We start from the raw sequence: 19,585 nt of genomic DNA, 5'->3' as shown, positions 1-19,585 counted from the left end.
AATATATATTGTACTGTCAAATACTTTTATCTAGTAAGTGGAATTTATTTTGGCTATATTGTATGAAGTTTATTTTCACTGATCCTGTGGAATTAATTTTGTTAAAAAGACATTTTGTCTATATTGTATGAGGTTTATTTTCACTGATCCTGAATGAGTTATTGTAAAATATAGAAAAAATAGATTTTTTTTCCCACTGATATATTTCTTCAGAGAAAATAAAGTATTTTATTACAGACTCTAAGTTTGGCTACATTGGAAATCATAAGTAGCCATCACATTATCTGCTATTATATTATATTATAGCATTATCAATACCAGTAGATTTTATCATGTCATTTCAGTAGATTATTTGCGATAATGTATCCCATTGGTCCTGATTATCGTGAAAGTAACTGCTATATTCCCTCTGCAAACATGAAGGGTTAAAATTATTTGACAAGTGTTGAGATCCCATAATGTGAATACTGTGGAATACTTTATTTTCGCTGGAATTAATTTTCGCTGAAAAAGTTTTTTGGGCATTTTGTATGGAATTTATTTTCACTGATTTTTGATGAGTTTAATGTGAAATATAGGAAAAAAAGTATATTCGCTGGATTTTATTTTCACGGAATCATCCCTTCAGCGAAAATAGCGAAAATAAATTCCAAGCAAAAATAAAGTATTCCACAGTATACAGTGTAGCTATTTTTTTTCACAAACCATGAACTTAAAAAATAACCTTGAATTTTCAAAATGAAATGCAGTGAATAATTTGATTTTTACAGATTTGCAGAATTTTATTTAATCTAATGGTTGAAAGATTCACTTTGTACATTTGTAGTTGACTTTAGAAAGAGGACACTACTGAAACATGTGACCTGGACTAGCATGTTAATAAATGTGAAGCCTTCTATGAGTGCTATAATGTACTTGTTGATACATTTCAAAAATGTTTTTGTTTATTTTCTAGGTACAAATACAGTAGTGTTGCCCGTACACTTTGTCCATTTGATATGGGTGATGAACTTATTAATGATTTTTATATTGATGTGTCCTGTGCATCTGTTAATTTTACTGATTACACACTCTATGCAACAATTGTCCATGATTTTCAAATGTCGTAAGTATCACTTCTGATTTTCACTTTTTTGATGATGATGACTTTAATATATTTTTGCAACTTTATTAGTTCCCATTTGGACGCAGTTCGAAAACGGGGAATTATGGATTGACCTCTGTGTGCGTTCGAACCTGCATTCTAGACCTGCCTGGAATGATTACATTCAAACTTCACACATACATCATAGACATTATGCACATCAATTTGTTTCATGATCTGATTCAAGAGGGCCGATTGGTGGCCATTTTTACTGAAAAATCATCAAAATCAAGCATTTTTTCAGCTGTTTACAGATGGATTCTGTTCAAACTTGGTACATACATTGGACAATATGTGACCTTGATGCACATCATTTTGTTTTTCAAATCAGATTCGAAATGGCTGACTGGCGCCATATCTTTTCCATGCTTTGACTATGTTCATATTTTTAATATTCATTGTACGTTATCTCATATTTGGTGATCCGATTCAAAATGGCCGAATGTTGGCCATTTTTGTGCGAAAAAATCATCAAAACTCAAACATTTTTGACATTCCAAAACTGGATCTTGGTCATTTAGGGATGGATTTCATTCAAACTTGGTACATACATTGGACATTATGGGTTCCAGATGCATTTCATTTGGTTTTTCAGATCGGATTCAAAATGGCTGACTGGTGGCCATTTTGTTTTAATAAAACAAACATGGCTGCCACCAGGGTTTGACCGGACTCCACACAAAGAAGTTCACTGATTCTGTTATAAACCTTTTGGATTTCGGCATTCCCATGATGTATCATTTGAAAGAAAAGATGAATAATAATAAGGTTATTAGGAGGAGACCTCAATGTATGCGCTGAGACGGTATGCTGCCGCATCGATCTCCGCTGCACGTCGGTCGATACTACCGCTGTACTGTCTTTGTGCATACTTTGAGGTATCCTTGTAATAACCTCATATTATTATAATATGTCATATTATATGACTGGCTTCTGTTCAATTTCAGAATGAATGAGCTCAAATCATTGAGTGTTTCTCCATCCAAACCAGAGGTTAGTGTTCTTTTAATATACTAGACACTCATCTAGATTTTCCAATTCAACGTAATGTTGATATTTATAATGTGGAGATTAACATATTTGTAGATGATGCTCGCTCAGTCAAGAACTTCAGTCCTTTTTTAACTCATAATATAAACGTAACTATAGGCATGTTGCAAGGACAAACATTGCTAAATATAAGTGATGTATGTAGATTGGAACATTTCTAAACATGGATTGAATTATAAAGCATCACTTGCAACTTAAATAACTTTGACGCCATATTGTTGAAAAGCTGGAACTCCATCTGTGAGTGATGCATGAATTTCATGGCTTTGGTTGGATAGCTGCTTTACCCTTTTTGTTAGTACAAGCCAGCCAAATTGCAAGCGAACAAAAAAATCACCTTCAGCTTATAGATTAACATTGATAGATCTTTGTGATCATTTCTGTTTCTTTATTGTAAAAGTCAATGACGACACAATTAATTTCGTAATTTGATTTTCCCTCAAAGACATAATATCCCCCTGAATCTGTCACATGATGAATCAAAATATCCATTTGCACTCTTTTTCGAGGGGGGTGCTCGGGTGAGCGTCCACCCCTAAAAAATCGTGATTGTCTGAGTCGAGACCCCTGGGCGCTGACGCGGTCAAGTACGATATATTAAGTATTCTTGTTTTTCTCTTTCAGTATTATTATTTTTTATTTCCTGAAGGAGTTGAAGCAGTCCATGTGATTGCTAAATCAAAAGACCATATATGTGCTACGCTCTCCGTGCAGGATATATCAGTATGTATGCCTCTTAGTGTATCAATTAAATGATGTTTATAAAAAGGGAAGGTCTGAATCTAGAAGTACTGCTTATGATGTAATATTGAAAAAATGTATATCGTGAAATATATAATTGTAGCTTGAATTAATTTTTGATGAAAAGACTTTTAATTGTTTTATATGGAATTTATTTTCACTGATTTTTGATGTGCTGAATGTAAAATATTTGAAAAAATGTATATTCGCTGGATTTTATTTTCACTAAATCATCCCTTCATTGAAAAAATATTCTGATTGAGAATAATTATATTTTACAGTATTTGGTTATTGCACTTTGTACCTGTACTACTATATAATTGCTACCATTGAATGTTTATTTTATAACAACATTATTTTCCATGCATTTTTAAATTGTACATGATTGGTTCGGTTTTAAATAGACCTTATTGTGAATGGCTGCCAACATCTCATTGAGAGAGTGAGTCATATGACACCCCCAATAGTGTTCAATTATCTAACGCCAGCACATCCACTGTTCCTATGTATTTAGAAAGTGGACAAAATGCAATAGAGAATGGAATACAATTTATGTGAAAAAAAATTTTTTCACATACTGAGATTGACGACCAATTGTGAATAGGATAGGATCCATTTGACGATATGTCAAATATGATGTACATGGAAATATAATATCCGTTAATTTTGAAAAAAAAACAAATTTTAATTGGCTTTCTTTATTTAGTATAATAATGTGTTTCAGCATATCAAGAAATACTCAGAATAGTTTTCTATTTATATTAAATTTATCTTTGTAAATTATTGGTTTTCAAACAAATGATATTTTTTTTTCAGTGTCCTGTGTTTGACCAAAACCGCAATGTTGAATTCACTGGTATATATCAAACTTTGACACAGCAGGCATCCATAACAGTACAGGTGAGACTATACTCACCTAGTGGATCACAAGTAAAACTGGTACTTCCTTAGGGGGTCAGGTTTGTCATATCTGTTACAATACATGTAAGACAGTACTCAGCTGAATAAAAGGGGTTATAGGTAAGGCTATACTCACCTAGGGGGTCACAAGTAAAACTGGTACTTCCTTAGGGGGTCAGGTTTGTCATATCTGTTACAATACATGTAAGACAGTACTCAGCTGAATAAAAGGGGTTATAGGTAAGGCTATACTCACCTAGGGGGTCACAAGTAAAACTGGTACTTCCCTAGGGGGTCAGGTTTGTCATATCTGTTACAATACATGTAAGACAGTACTCAGCTGAATAAAAGGGGTTATAGGTAAGGCTATACTCACCTAGGGGGTCACAAGTAAAACTGGTACTTCCCTAGGGGGTCAGGTTTGTCATATCTGTTACAATACATGTAAGACAGTACTCAGCTGAATAAAAGGGGTTATAGGTAAGGCTATACTCACCTAGGGGGTCACAAGTAAAACTGGTACTTCCCTAGGGGGTCAGGTTTGTCATATCTGTTACAATACATGTAAGACAGTACTCAGCTGAATAAAAGGGGTTATAGGTAAGGCTATACTCACCTAGGGGGTCACAAGTAAAACTGGTACTTCCCTAGGGGGTCAGGTTTGTCATATCTGTTACAATACATGTAAGACAGTACTCAGCTGAATAAAAGGGGTTATAGGTAAGGCTATACTCACCTAGGGGGTCACAAGTAAAACTGGTACTTCCCTAGGGGGTCAGGTTTGTCATATCTGTTACAATACATGTAAGACAGTACTCAGCTGAATAAAAGGGGTTATAGGTAAGGCTATACTCACCTAGGGGGTCACAAGTAAAACTGGTACTTCCCTAGGGGGTCAGGTTTGTCATATCTGTTACAATACATGTAAGACAGTACTCAGCTGAATAAAAGGGGTTATAGGTAAGGCTATACTCACCTAGGGGGTCACAAGTAAAACTGGTACTTCCCTAGGGGGTCAGGTTTGTCATATCTGTTACAATACATGTAAGACAGTACTCAGCTGAATAAAAGGGGTTATAGGTAAGGCTATACTCACCTAGGGGGTCAAGTTTGTTTTATGCATAATAATACATGTAAAACTACTTATTACCTACTACTCAATGTTGTGATTTAACAGGACTTGAGGTAGAACACTGCTCAAAAATAAAATGAAAAACATTTACAAGATGAAGAAAAACTAAAATATAGGTCATATACTCCATGAAAATTCATTGGCAAAATGGAGTGAAATATCATGTTTTGTCAGTTTTAGTGTAATTTTAAGGATATATATCAGTATGTCAAAATGTTGCTTTATGCCATGGGGTTAAAAATGATATATTTTAATAATAATTTCTTACAAATTACCGGTACTTGTACAGTACAAGTTTTAACAAATTGATATTTGGGTTTTCATAGATGAAATGCATTTTCATTTTTTTCCAAAAACAGATTGGACACTGATAAAAAACATCCACATACATGTACATGTTGACTTCAAATATACCATACTGTCGCTGCCATACATGTATTTGCTAAACTTTGTGTACATGTACAACAAAGGTTGAAAACTCCCAGAAAACTGTAGATTGGGATAGTTGTTGAGACTCCTCTGATTAGTGTAACAAGATTACCCCAATATGTCCAACATACATGTATATAAATTTGGTTGCTAAGGATTAATTCAAAGTTGAGTTTGTGCTGTTTTCTTGACTTCAGCTGTTTTCACTGGCTCTTCAACCGGTGTTTCACAGCATGTCGCGCAGAGCCCATAGAAATACATGGTACAGTGGTGCGCGTCTTAGCAGCATAGAACGTTCTGTGACATATCTGAGAATTTTTGAGGTTCATATACAACAGTGACTGTAGAGACATGTGATTGATTTGCATTATGACTGGGCTGAAGCAATGATTGATAATGATGGCAGTTTTGATACATGAACAAAAAATTACTTTATTTACACAATAACACGTACTTGCAAATATGTTGAAAAATGTTTACCGGTAATAACATTTTATACATTTGTATCTAGTGATTCAATGTCAGTACATGTATGAAAATATCAGATTATTTTATTAGTTTTAGATTAGTAAGAAGTCCTGTGACAAATTAATTAAGTATTAATTAACGAACTGTTTCTACTATTTTTTTGTAGCGTGATGATTTTGATGGTCGTGACATGTTTATTGTTGTTGTAATTCACCCTGACGATGCACAATGTGCTGGAATTATAAATCTACAGCCTGCCATGAATAGTAAGAATATTGACTATAGTAGTGTAGACAGTTACCTTGGTAATGGTAGGTCTTTAGACTATTACATGTACTTCATGGTTTTCATTTCATGAATATTCATAGTTTGATGTAACACATTGAATGGTAATGAATATTCATAATGTAACATGTCAGGAAATGATTATGAATATTCATAATGTGGTGTAACATGTCATTGGATGGTCATGAATATTCATAATGTGGTGTAACATGTCATTGGATGGTCATGAATATTCATAGTGTGGTGTAACATGTCATGGAATGGTCATGAATATTCATGACGTGGTGTAACGTGTCATGGAATGGTCATGAATATTCATAGTTGTAGAGCATGTCATGGAATGGTCATGAATATTCATAATGTGGTGTAACATGTCATGGAATGGTCATGAATATTCATGACGTGGTGTAACGTGTCATGGAATGGTCATGAATATTCATAATGTGTGTAACATGTCATGGAATGGTCATGAATATTCATAATGTGGTGTAACATGTCATGGAATGGTCATGAATATTCATAATGTGGTGTAACATGTCATGGAATGGTCATGAATATTCATAATGTGGTGTAACATGTCATGGAATGGTCATGAATATTCATGACGTGGTGTAACATGTCATGGAATGGTCATGAATATTCATGACGTGGTGTAACGTGTCATGGAATGGTCATGAATATTCATAGTTGTAGAGCATGTCATGGAATGGTCATGAATATTCATAATGTGGTGTAACATGTCATGGAATGGTCATGAATATTCATAATGTGGTGTAACATGTCATGGAATGGTCATGAATATTCATAATGTGGTGTAACATGTCATGGAATGGTCATGAATATTCATGACGTGGTGTAACATGTCATGGAATGGTCATGAATATTCATGACGTGGTGTAACGTGTCATGGAATGGTCATGAATATTCATAGTTGTAGAGCATGTCATGGAATGGTCATGAATATTCATAGTTGTAGAGCATGTCATGGAATGGTCATGAATATTCATACAGTGGTGTAGCATGTCATGGAATGGTCATGAATATTCATAAAGTGGTGGAGCATGTCATGGAATGGTCATGAATATTCATAGTTGTAGTGCATGTCATGGAATGGTCATGAATATTCATAATGTGGTGTAACATGTCATGGAATGGTCATGAATATTCATAATGTGGTGTAGCATGTCATGGGATGGTCATGAATATTCATAATGTGGTGTAACATGTCATGGAATGGTCATGAATATTCATAATGTGGTGTAACATGCCATGGGATGGTCATGAATATTCATAATGTGTGTAACATGTCATGGAATGGTCATGAACATTCATGACGTGGTGTAACATGTCATGGAATGGTCATGAATATTCATGACGTGGTGTAACGTGTCATGGAATGGTCATGAATATTCATAGTTGTAGAGCATGTCATGGAATGGTCATGAATATTCATAATGTGGTGGAGCATGTCATGGAATGGTCATGAATATTCATAGTTGTAGTGCATGTCATGGAATGGTCATGAATATTCATAGAGTGGTGTAACATGTCATGGAATGGTCATGCATATTCATAGTTGTAGAGCATGTCATGGAATGGTCATGAATATTCATAGAGTGGTGTAGCATGTCATGGAATGGTCATGAATATTCATAATGTGGTGTAACATGCCATGAAATGGTCATGAATATTCATGATGTGGTGTAACATGTCATGGAATGGTCATGAACATTCATGACGTGGTGTAAGATGTCATGGAATGGTCATGAATATTCATGACGTGGTGTAACATGTCATGGAATGGTCATGAATATTTATGACGTGGTGTAACGTGTCATGGAATGGTCATGAATATTCATAGTTGTAGAGCATGTCATGGAATGGTCATGAATATTCATAATGTGGTGTAACATGTCATGGAATGGTCATGAATATTCATAGTTGTAGAGCATGTCATGGAATGGTCATGAATATTCATAGAGTGGTGTAGCATGTCATGGAATGGTCATGAATATTCATAATGTGGTGTAACATGCCATGAAATGGTCATGAATATTCATGATGTGGTGTAACGTGTCATGGAATGGTCATGAATATTCATAGTTGTAGAGCATGTCATGGAATGGTCATGAATATTCATAGTTGTAGAGCATGTCATGGAATGGTCATGAACATTCATGACGTGGTGTAAGATGTCATGGAATGGTCATGAATATTCATGACGTGGTGTAACGTGTCATGGAATGGTCATGAATATTCATAGTTGTAGAGCATGTCATGGAATGGTCATGAATATTCATACAGTGGTGTAGCATGTCATGGAATGGTCATGAATATTCATAAAGTGGTGGAGCATGTCATGGAATGGTCATGAATATTCATAGTTGTAGTGCATGTCATGGAATGGTCATGAATATTCATAATGTGGTGTAACATGTCATGGAATGGTCATGAATATTCATAATGTGGTGTAGCATGTCATGGGATGGTCATGAATATTCATAATGTGGTGTAACATGTCATGGAATGGTCATGAATATTCATAATGTGGTGTAACATGCCATGGGATGGTCATGAATATTCATAATGTGTGTAACATGTCATGGAATGGTCATGAACATTCATGACGTGGTGTAACATGTCATGGAATGGTCATGAATATTCATAGTTGTAGAGCATGTCATGGAATGGTCATGAATATTCATAGAGTGGTGTAACATGCCATGAAATGGTCATGAATATTCATGATGTGGTGTAACATGTCATGGAATGGTCATGAACATTCATGACGTGGTGTAAGATGTCATGGAATGGTCATGAATATTCATGACGTGGTGTAACATGTCATGGAATGGTCATGAATATTCATGACGTGGTGTAACGTGTCATGGAATGGTCATGAATATTCATAGTTGTAGAGCATGTCATGGAATGGTCATGAATATTCATAGAGTGGTGTAACATGTCATGGAATGGTCATGAATATTCATAGTTGTAGAGCATGTCATGGAATGGTCATGAATATTCATAGTTGTAGAGCATGTCATGGAATGGTCATGAATATTCATAGAGTGGTGTAGCATGTCATGGAATGGTCATGAATATTCATAATGTGGTGTAACTTTCCATGAAATGGTCATGAATATTCATGATGTGGTGTAACATGTCATGGAATGGTCATGAATATTCATGACGTGGTGTAACGTGTCATGGAATGGTCATGAATATTCATAGTTGTAGAGCATGTCATGGAATGGTCATGAATATTCATAGTTGTAGAGCATGTCATGGAATGGTCATGAATATTCATAGAGTGGTGTGGCATGTCATTGAATGGTCATGAATATTCATAGTTGTAGAGCATGTCATGGAATGGTCATGAATATTCATAGAGTGGTGGAGTATGTCATGGAATGGTCATGAATATTCATAATGTGGTGTAACATGTCATGGAATGGTCATGAACATTCATGACGTGGTGTAAGATGTCATGGAATGGTCATGAATATTCATGACGTGGTGTAACATGTCATGGAATGGTCATGAATATTCATGACGTGGTGTAACGTGTCATGGAATGGTCATGAATATTCATAGTTGTAGAGCATGTCATGGAATGGTCATGAATATTCATAGAGTGGTGTAACATGTCATGGAATGGTCATGAATATTCATAGTTGTAGAGCATGTCATGGAATGGTCATGAATATTCATAGTTGTAGAGCATGTCATGGAATGGTCATGAATATTCATAGAGTGGTGTAGCATGTCATGGAATGGTCATGAATATTCATAATGTGGTGTAACATTCCATGAAATGGTCATGAATATTCATGATGTGGTGTAACATGTCATGGAATGGTCATGAATATTCATGACGTGGTGTAACGTGTCATGGAATGGTCATGAATATTCATAGTTGTAGAGCATGTCATGGAATGGTCATGAATATTCATAGTTGTAGAGCATGTCATGGAATGGTCATGAATATTCATAGAGTGGTGTAGCATGTCATTGAATGGTCATGAATATTCATAGTTGTAGAGCATGTCATGGAATGGTCATGAATATTCATAGAGTGGTGTAACATGTCATGGAATGGTCATGAATATTCATAGTTGTAGAGCATGTCATGGAATGGTCATGTATATTCATAATGTGGTGGAGTATGTCATGGAATGGTCATGAATATTCATAATGTGGTGTAACATGTCATGGAATGGTCATGAATATTCATAATGTGGTGTAACATGCCATGAAATGGTCATGAATATTCATGACGTGGTGTAACATGTCATGGAATGGTCATGAATATTCATGACGTGGTGTAAGATGTCATGGAATGGTCATGAATATTCATGACGTGGTGTAACGTGTCATGGAATGGTCATGAATATTCATAGTTGTAGAGCATGTCATGGAATGGTCATGAATATTCATAATGTGGTGTAACATGCCATGAAATGGTCATGAATATTCATAAAGTGGTGGAGCATGTCATGGAATGGTCATGAATATTCATAGTTGTAGAGCATGTCATGGAATGGTCATGAATATTCATAAAGTGGTGGAGCATGTCATGGAATGGTCATGAATATTCATAGTTGTAGTGCATGTCATGGAATGGTCATGAATATTCATAGAGTGGTGTAACATGTCATGGAATGGTCATGAATATTCATAGAGTGGTGTAACATGTCATGGAATGGTCATGAATATTCATAGAGTGGTGTAACATGTCATGGAATGGTCATGAATATTCATAGTTGTAGAGCATGTCATGGAATGGTCATGTATATTCATAATGTGGTGGAGCATGTCATGTAATGGTCATGAATATTCATAAAGTGGTGGAGCATGTCATGGAATGGTCATGAATATTCATAGTATGGTGTATATGTCATGGGATGGTCATGAATATTCATAAAATGATGTAATCATAGACCTTAACTTTTAAGGTCTATGATGTAATGATGGAAATTCACTGAATTAAATGTCATTTCTTAAATGTTTTAACAATATTAGAATTCATCTTAATAATAATATTACTGTATTTTGGATTCATTTAGTGTATTAATCCTTTGAGTTTCCACATTTTCCTTATAAAGGCTTTTTCCTCTCAGGACTCACTCTCTATTTGGATGAAGCATATACACGACACTAACAAAATATAACAAAGAAGCTCAGACTTAAACACAAAAGAAAGTTTATCGGCTTAAAGCTAGATTTAGATTGTGTTATAATCCACCTCTCCCTTGGAATAGTTGTGTTGTGTCCATGACATTTTGAATGCTTGTTTTGTAAATTTGACTCCTAATTGTTTAATTGTTTTCCAGATCCCAATCCTGATTTAGAACTGAGATTAAAAAATTTGACAGTCACAATAGAAGCTACTATATCAAGTAAGTCATTTCTATCATATTATGAGAAGGTATCGTATTACAGGGGCTATGATTTTAGACTTTCAATCAGTGAGTTGTTGAATCAAATCTTGTTGGTTCTTAATGTTCTGTTCTTGAGTAATGCACTTCACTCCTGTGCTTCTTTTGATCTAACAGTAAATGGTAGAGTAGTGATTTCTATGTGTGCTCAGCTTTGATGTGCTATTCAGCTGTTCAGGCTGTAAGCTCCCCAGAAAATTGAAGATGGTTTACGAATTGATTCATATGACGTAGTGGTAGTAATGTTCAATATGAATAGTTTCTCTGATTTTCTGATCAGATTAACGCTATATCAATGCTTACAGTATTATTATTATTATTATTATTATTATTATTATTATTATTATTATTATTATTATTATTATTATTATTATTATTATTATCATCATGTGAGACAGGAAATGGCATTGTTTTTGCAGCACCTGATTATAATGCACTGTATTGGTCGTCAACCATGAATATAAACTCTTATGTATTCTGTTTTTGTGACTAGGCAGGCAGTACTGGATAGCTATTTCAGTCATCGTTGCTTTCTTCGCTCTGTTCTACATCATTGGTGGTGTGGTGATTTTGGTGCAGGAGATTAGGTTTGTATTTGTTAACCTCTATATACTGCCCTCTAGTGTTGAATAACTGTATTTTGTGAAATTTAACTTACTGAGTACCATAATCAACCAACAATACATATCTAAGAATTTGGAAATTTGTTTGTATATTTGCAAAAATAATCATTGCATATTTTAAGAGCTCAGTAATTTATCATTAACTGTTTGAACATCAGAGTCTGCTTTTCTCCTTCACAAAGTTGAGTAACATAATTTTTTTTAATTAATTAGTTAAAATTTCATAATATATCATAAAATTGTTGAGCAAATGAGAATTTATGTCTGTTTGCTAAGCTGTTCATATTACTTATTTTTCATTGTCGTCCATCAGCGTCAACTTCAGGTTGACTTTTGAATACTTTGTTATACTGTGGGTGGAGACTAGTCAGATTTGTTTATTTTGCACTGATACCTTCAATTCTCTAATTTTAGTAAATATTTTTGTCAATGTTAGTAAAAAAATTATATTTTTACCTTCTTGAAAATTACTAGCCCTAATGCTTTGATATTATATATGTAGACTACTTGGGTGGACCTCTGACAAATTTATTCATTTCGTGACAATAAGTTTAACTTTAGTCAAAATTTTTGTCAGTTTAGAAAAAATGCAATTTTCAACAGTCTTATAGCAGACCTATTTCAGCTAACTGGCTGCTTGTTTCTATGGCAAACTATTTTTAGTCTACTAGCAAGTTGGTTTTATCCCTGTAACACCAATCTGCTAAAATTAAGCACAGTGAATATTTCCTATTATTTAGTTATTCCAAAAAATATCTCTTTTCAATTCTGATTGTTTCAACATTGGAGATTAGGACAACCCACTCCTGCAAATAACTGTATTCTATTGTTTGTGTTTAATGATAAACATTATTTTTGAAATATGAGATTATTAATTTCAACAGAACTAGCAGAAGGGATGAAGAACTATTACATTCAGGAGAAAGTGGTAAATATATTATTTTATTATTGACACTTATATTTCTATTACTTGTCAGTAATGTTGTCAGTGTTATGTTTCATTTCATGTTAATTAGGCTTCCTCACTCATAAGACCTTAGTGATCCAGACTTCATATATGGTGATGGTTTGTTCCCATATTAGCATATTATGATATATAACATATTCTACCATTCAGCAATATTAGCATAATGCCATATAAGTTATTCTATTATTCAGCAATATTAGCATAATACCTTATAAGGTATTCTACAATTCAGCAATATTAGCTCAATACCATATAAGGTATTGTATCATTCAGCAATATTAGCATAATGCCATATAAGGTATTCTATCACTCAGCAATATTTATGCATAATGCCATATATGGTATTCTACCATACTGTGTTTTATATGTAGTAATATTCTGTACTTACTACTATGTTAATAATATACTTAACTATAAAAATGGATATTCTGTTTCTGTGAAACCGGTCTAAGCTGAATTCATTTTATAGACAATTAACCCTGTAAACCTTTTTTTCATAAACAATCTCAACTCAACCAACATATATTGGTAGTCGTATTACTATTCAGATTGGACCGATTTTACTGTATATGGTGCTAAAGTGTTGAAATACAATTGTGCTTTCTTTCTGTATGTATGTTAATTTTTATGCATATAGTACTAAGTTGTTAGCAGTCGAGTGCTTACTGTAAAATACTTTATTTTAGCTGGAACCAATTTTCGCTCAAAAGACTTTTAGGATTTTTTCTATGGAATATATTTTTACTGATTTTTCACGAGTTGAATGTAAAATATAGGAAAAAAGGTTTATTCGCTAGATTTTATTTTCACTGAATCATTCCTTCAGCGAAAATTAATTCCAAGCGAAAATAAAGTATTTTACAGTAAGTACCTTCTTTTGTTATTTCTGTATGACTACTATTTAGCTATCTATGGTGCTACAGGGTCTTACTATGAAGGACAAACCAACTCACAAAACATTATTACAGCCTAGCAAAATAATAATATTACAACAAAGTCAGTTCCGCCAGACAGTGTAATGTTGATATCTTGCTGAAGTATGAAAGTAATTAGCCTTGTATTAATTCATATTAAACAGTACTGTCATGTTAACCCAAATAATATCATTAACATAGCATGGTACTAATATATCCCTTTTTTTCTTGAGATGATTTGGTTGGCCCTGAAAATTTTGGTTGGGTTTTGATTCAATAACTATCAGCAGTGGCAGAAATATACATGGCCAATTCGGTCATAAATTTGTCTATTACACTGAAATGTTCTCTGATAGCCAACTCAGTAAAATGCATATGTCATTTTGAAATAAATTGCCTTAAAGATGACAGAGTGGGATTGAACTTGAGAAAAATGCCTTAAATACTAGTCTAATTTGGCAATCACCTAGCATCATGAAGCAAATTTTTCTAGTTAGTATCTTTGTGATTTGAAAAATTGCAGTTATCCATAATCACTGTTTCGCCTGGCATTCAAAACTTTTGATTTTTCCACCAGGCGTTTTATCCACGTCTTTCACATATTACGAATGGAAAATTACTTAAATCAGTGTTTGCTACAGTATGTATACATCTCAGCATATTGAAATAGTCAACACTATCAGTAACACTTTGTAGTTGTTCGATGGTAATGTCAACATCATTGATACTGAATCATGAAAGCTGCCTGTAATCTCTATTCCATGTTAAGTAGTTTTCAATATACCAGTATTCATAGCATATAATGCCAGATTTCTGTGAAATGCTCTGCTGGTCTTAATAAATTGTAATTATTCTAAAATCCCTGGAGTACTACACTGCATTATTTACGGTTATATTTGGCGTTTTTCACCACATCACATGCAGTTGTAATTTCTTTTTCACATTTTTCCTGTGATGTCCACAGTGTTAAATCTTAGGTCAGAATTGATAAGCAGGCTACTAATTACTTGTACATAGTTGCTAATTACTCTCACAGTTATAGACAAAGAGTAAGATACAAGGTGCCACGGTGTCTGAAGGAAACTGACTTTGTTACAGTATTATGATTACATGTTTAAAAACAACATAGCTATCAATATAGCTATGTATTTTGCAGTCACTGTAAAATACTTTATTTTAGCTGGAAATAATTTTTCTGAAAAGACTTTTTGGGGGGTTTTGTATAGAGATTAATCACTGATTTTTGATGAGTTAAATGTAAAATATAGGTAAAAAGGTATATTCGCTGGATTTTATTTTCAGTGAATTACCCATTCAGCAAAAATAAAGTATTTTACAGTACTGTAATATTACTTGGTGGGTTGCTTTGTCCTTCGCAGTAATATTTATTAATATAAATGCTTATTTGTACTTATTTTCTATATTTAGACTTCAATGGTTGAATATATATGGTGTGAATAGTTATTAAATGCTTAATTGAGCTTACTTTGTGTACATACTAATAGACCAGATTGTGCTAAGTTAATTGTTGGCAATCGAATGCTTAAACATGATTGTGCTTAGTCACTGTATGTTTAGTATATATGGTGTATAAGGTGTAATTATCTGTATGCAGACTTATTTAAACTGTATACTGGTGTTATTGTGTTGATAGTGGAATATTTCTGTATGTATAATGTATTCTATATACTGTAAAATGACTAATTTTCACTGGGTTTAAATTTCACTGATTTACCATTTCAGGCATATTCAGTGGGTTTTAAATTCACGGGTTTATCATTTAGATAATATGTTTTATGCTAAATTTTACATATTCACTGGGTTTTAATTTAGCGCATTTTCCAGTCAGCGAAATAAGCCAAATTAAAACCCAGTGAATAATTAACCATTTTACAGTATAGGCAAATGGTCATCACTATTACCAGTACACTGACCAGTAATCTTAAACTGAAAAGCAAATATACATTCATGTATGGTATGTGGCTGAATTGTTGACCATTTGGCTAATATTTCTGGGAAAACTAGCGTAAACATTGGTAAAAGTAAATTTGTGATGGTATAATGGTGTTGTATTTTGTGGGTGTTTGTGTTCCTCCTTTTATATTGCTTAATAAATTGCCTTCTATGTAGTCATTCTTTCTCAAATAAGATAATAATTATTGTTGGCGTTTTAAGAACTGCTCAAATTTTGCTCTGTTAAGGTGACTTTATTTGCAAATCACAATTCTATTGGTGTTGTGTGTGATATGTTTAGTGAGAAAGAGCCCCCTAGCTTATTGATAATTATGATGACATCCTTGTAACAATATAACTTGCATCATTCAGTCCCCTTAAGATATTGTAGCATGATTGTTCATATTGGCAATATTATGTTTCATATTTCATAAAATGTACTCTTTATCATTTTAATATTAACTAATTCATGTCAACATATTTTGTTTTATACTCACAGATTTATTGATTCATTTACAGTTAGCATTTTTGTTTTTTCGTATACCCACATAAATTACGATAAAATTTACATATACTTTGCATAACATCCAAATCACATGTAAATTACGGTACACATACTTTATTTACATCAAATTTGCATAATATGCAAATTTCCATACAGTGTACATATTATTTGCCATTTTTGTATATTTTGTCTAATTTACGCATAAAATGCTAACTTTGTAATTGCATATAATTTGCATATATTTCCATATTCCAGCATATTAGAACTATTCCTATATAATTTACACACAATTTTTATTTGTCCAATTGCCACATGATTACCTCATTTGCATAACTAAATTTCATTAACATTTCATGAAATTTTTCTAATTTACATTAACCCTGTATTTTGCATATGATTTGCATACACATGTAATTTTCATAAATGCCCACATGTCCATATTATATGTAACGTAACATACATATTTACTGTCATTTCATTATTTGTTCAATTTATATAAAATCAAAATCATTGTCATACTGTCTACTTTGCATATCCATATATCATATATCCATATACTTTCACATCGCTAAACTTCCATGTGTGCATAATTTTCATACTTTCATATAATTTTTCACACGTCACATTTTGCATGAATAAATTCACATACACATAGCTTATGATTTTCATATTCTTACGATTATTTAACAATTATTATGATTATTACAAGTTCTGATTTATTGACAATTCCACAATATTTGAATGTATATTTAATGCATTGCATGAAACCTGAATATGTTACTAATTTTTTGTTTATTTTTCTTTCAAATTTTATTCTATGTTTGTGCCTTGCTGTGACAACATAATAATTAACTTCATAATTTTGCTGCCTTGTTCCTGTTTTCTATCATCTACAGAACCTTTCCTAGGTATGAATAATAATTTATGCATAGTGTTTATACAATCTGCATAAAATTACACATATAATTTGCATATATTATAAATAGATAAGTTATGCATAAAATTTGCATAATTGTATGTGCTACCGAATAAAATCATCTTTTTTTCATGTAATTGTAAAAGGTTTATAGGTAACTGTATCTGTAATTATGGGTGTGACAATTTAGTTAAAAAGAATAATTTTTGTGTTTCTTTTCATTATAAAGTATAATGTGTCTTCTCCTCTGAAGAAAAGTAAGCACCAAGATACATTGTTTATTAAACCTTTGGGCGCCAAAGTCTTTTGTCACCATTCACAGATTTTAAATCCACACAATTTTTTCATATTTTTGTTAAAATTTTGTTTTAAACTGGTAGCTGATGAAAAATTATGTCTATTTGGTTCAAAAATTGTAGAAAAGTATGTAAAAGCAAGCAAAATGTTGCACCAATATTTTGCTGGGAGAATATAGGGAACTCAAAGGTTTAATCGAACATCACCAAAAGTTTCAACAATTTGATAAATCAAAAATTAAATTTTTAGCTGTTTATGTTATGTATACATGTGTATAGTCAGCTGTCTAGGTGATGTTTACATGTGTATAGTCAGCTGTCTAGGTGATGTTTACATGTGTATAGTCAGCTGTCTAGGTGATGTTTACATGTGTATAGTCAGCTGTCTAGGTGATGTTTACATGTGTATAGTCAGCTGTCTAGGTGATGTTTACATGTGTATAGTTAGCTGTCTAGGTGCTGTTTACATGTGTATAGTCAGCTGTCTAGGTGATGTTTACATGTGTATAGTCAGCTGTCTAGGTGATGTTTACATGTGTATAGTCAGCTGTCTAGGTGATGTTTACATGTGTATAGTTAGCTGTCTAGGTGATGTTTACATGTGTATAGTCAGCTGTCTAGGTGATGTTTACATGTGTATAGTCAGCTGTCTAGGTGATGTTTACATGTGTATAGTCAGCTGTCTAGGTGATGTTTACATGTGTATAGTCAGCTGTTGAGGTGATGTTTACATGTGTATAGTCAGCTGTCTAGGTGATGTTTACATGTGTATAGTCAGCTGTCTAGGTGATGTTTACATGTGTATAGTTAGCTGTCTAGGTGATGTTTACATGTGTATAGTCAGCTGTCTAGGTGATGTTTACATGTGTATAGTCAGCTGTCTAGGTGATGTTTACATGTGTATAGTCAGCTGTCTAGGTGATGTTTACATGTGTATAGTCAGCTGTCTAGGTGATGTTTACATGTGTATAGTCAGCTGTCTAGGTGATGTTTACATGTGTATAGTCAGCTGTCTAGGTGATGTTTACATGTGTATAGTCAGATGTCTAGGTGATGTTTACATATGTATAGTTTGATGTCTAGGTGATGTTTACATGTGTATAGTCAGCTGTCTAGGTGATGTTTACATGTGTATAGTCAACTGTCTAGGTGATGTTTACATGTGTATAGTTAGCTGTCTAGGTGAAGTACACATGTGTATAGTCAGCTGTCTAGGTGAAGTATACATGTGTATAGTCAGCTGTCTAGGTGATGTTTACATGTGTATATTCAGCTGTTGAGGTGATGTTTGCATGTGTATAGTCAGCTGTCTGGGTGATGTATACATGTGTATATTCAGCTGTCTAGGTGATGTTTACATGTATATAGTCAGCTGTCTAGGTGATGTTTACATGTGTATAGTCAGCTGTCTAGGTGATGTTTACATGTGTATAGTCAGCTGTCTAGGTGATGTTTACATGTGTATAGTCAGATGTCTAGGTGATGTTTACATATGTATAGTTTGATGTCTAGGTGATGTTTACATGTGTATAGTCAGCTGTCTAGGTGATGTTTACATGTGTATAGTCAACTGTCTAGGTGATGTTTACATGTGTATAGTTAGCTGTCTAGGTGAAGTATACATGTGTATAGTCAGCTGTCTAGGTGAAGTATACATGTGTATAGTCAGCTGTCTAGGTGATGTTTACATGTGTATATTCAGCTGTTGAGGTGATGTTTACATGTGTATAGTCAGCTGTCTGGGTGATGTATACATGTGTATATTCAGCTGTCTAGGTGATGTTTACATGTGTATAGTTAGCTGTCTAGGTGATGTTTACA

The 19,585-nt window shown here is 33.4% G+C and overlaps 1 protein-coding gene across 4 annotated transcripts in view; it reads left to right on the top strand.

The window, feature by feature from the left end:
- Window positions 1-19,585, top strand: part of LOC100371732 (SID1 transmembrane family member 1-like) — a 63,807-nt gene that overhangs the window by 13,347 nt on the left and 30,875 nt on the right. For 2 of the 4 annotated variants that reach the window (XM_085499229.1, XM_085499231.1), the window contains exons 3-11: window positions 956-1,105; window positions 2,092-2,137; window positions 2,819-2,917; window positions 3,752-3,835; window positions 6,031-6,175; window positions 11,486-11,551; window positions 12,084-12,177; window positions 13,098-13,141; window positions 17,449-17,460. In XM_085499229.1, coding sequence (XP_085355355.1) covers window positions 956-1,105; window positions 2,092-2,137; window positions 2,819-2,917; window positions 3,752-3,835; window positions 6,031-6,175; window positions 11,486-11,551; window positions 12,084-12,177; window positions 13,098-13,141; window positions 17,449-17,460 — 740 coding nt within the window. The remainder of the gene's footprint in view (window positions 1-955; window positions 1,106-2,091; window positions 2,138-2,818; window positions 2,918-3,751; window positions 3,836-6,030; window positions 6,176-11,485; window positions 11,552-12,083; window positions 12,178-13,097; window positions 13,142-17,448; window positions 17,461-19,585) is intronic. The other 2 variants (XM_085499230.1, XM_085499233.1) reach the window with 2 other exon arrangements.

This window comes from Saccoglossus kowalevskii, chromosome 5 (genome assembly GCF_978046115.1).
Source record: "Saccoglossus kowalevskii chromosome 5, keSacKowa6.1, whole genome shotgun sequence".
Taxonomy (NCBI): Eukaryota; Metazoa; Hemichordata; class Enteropneusta; family Harrimaniidae; genus Saccoglossus; species Saccoglossus kowalevskii.
Note: the sequence above shows the minus strand (reverse complement) of the source record. Positions and strands in the feature narration are given on the sequence as shown.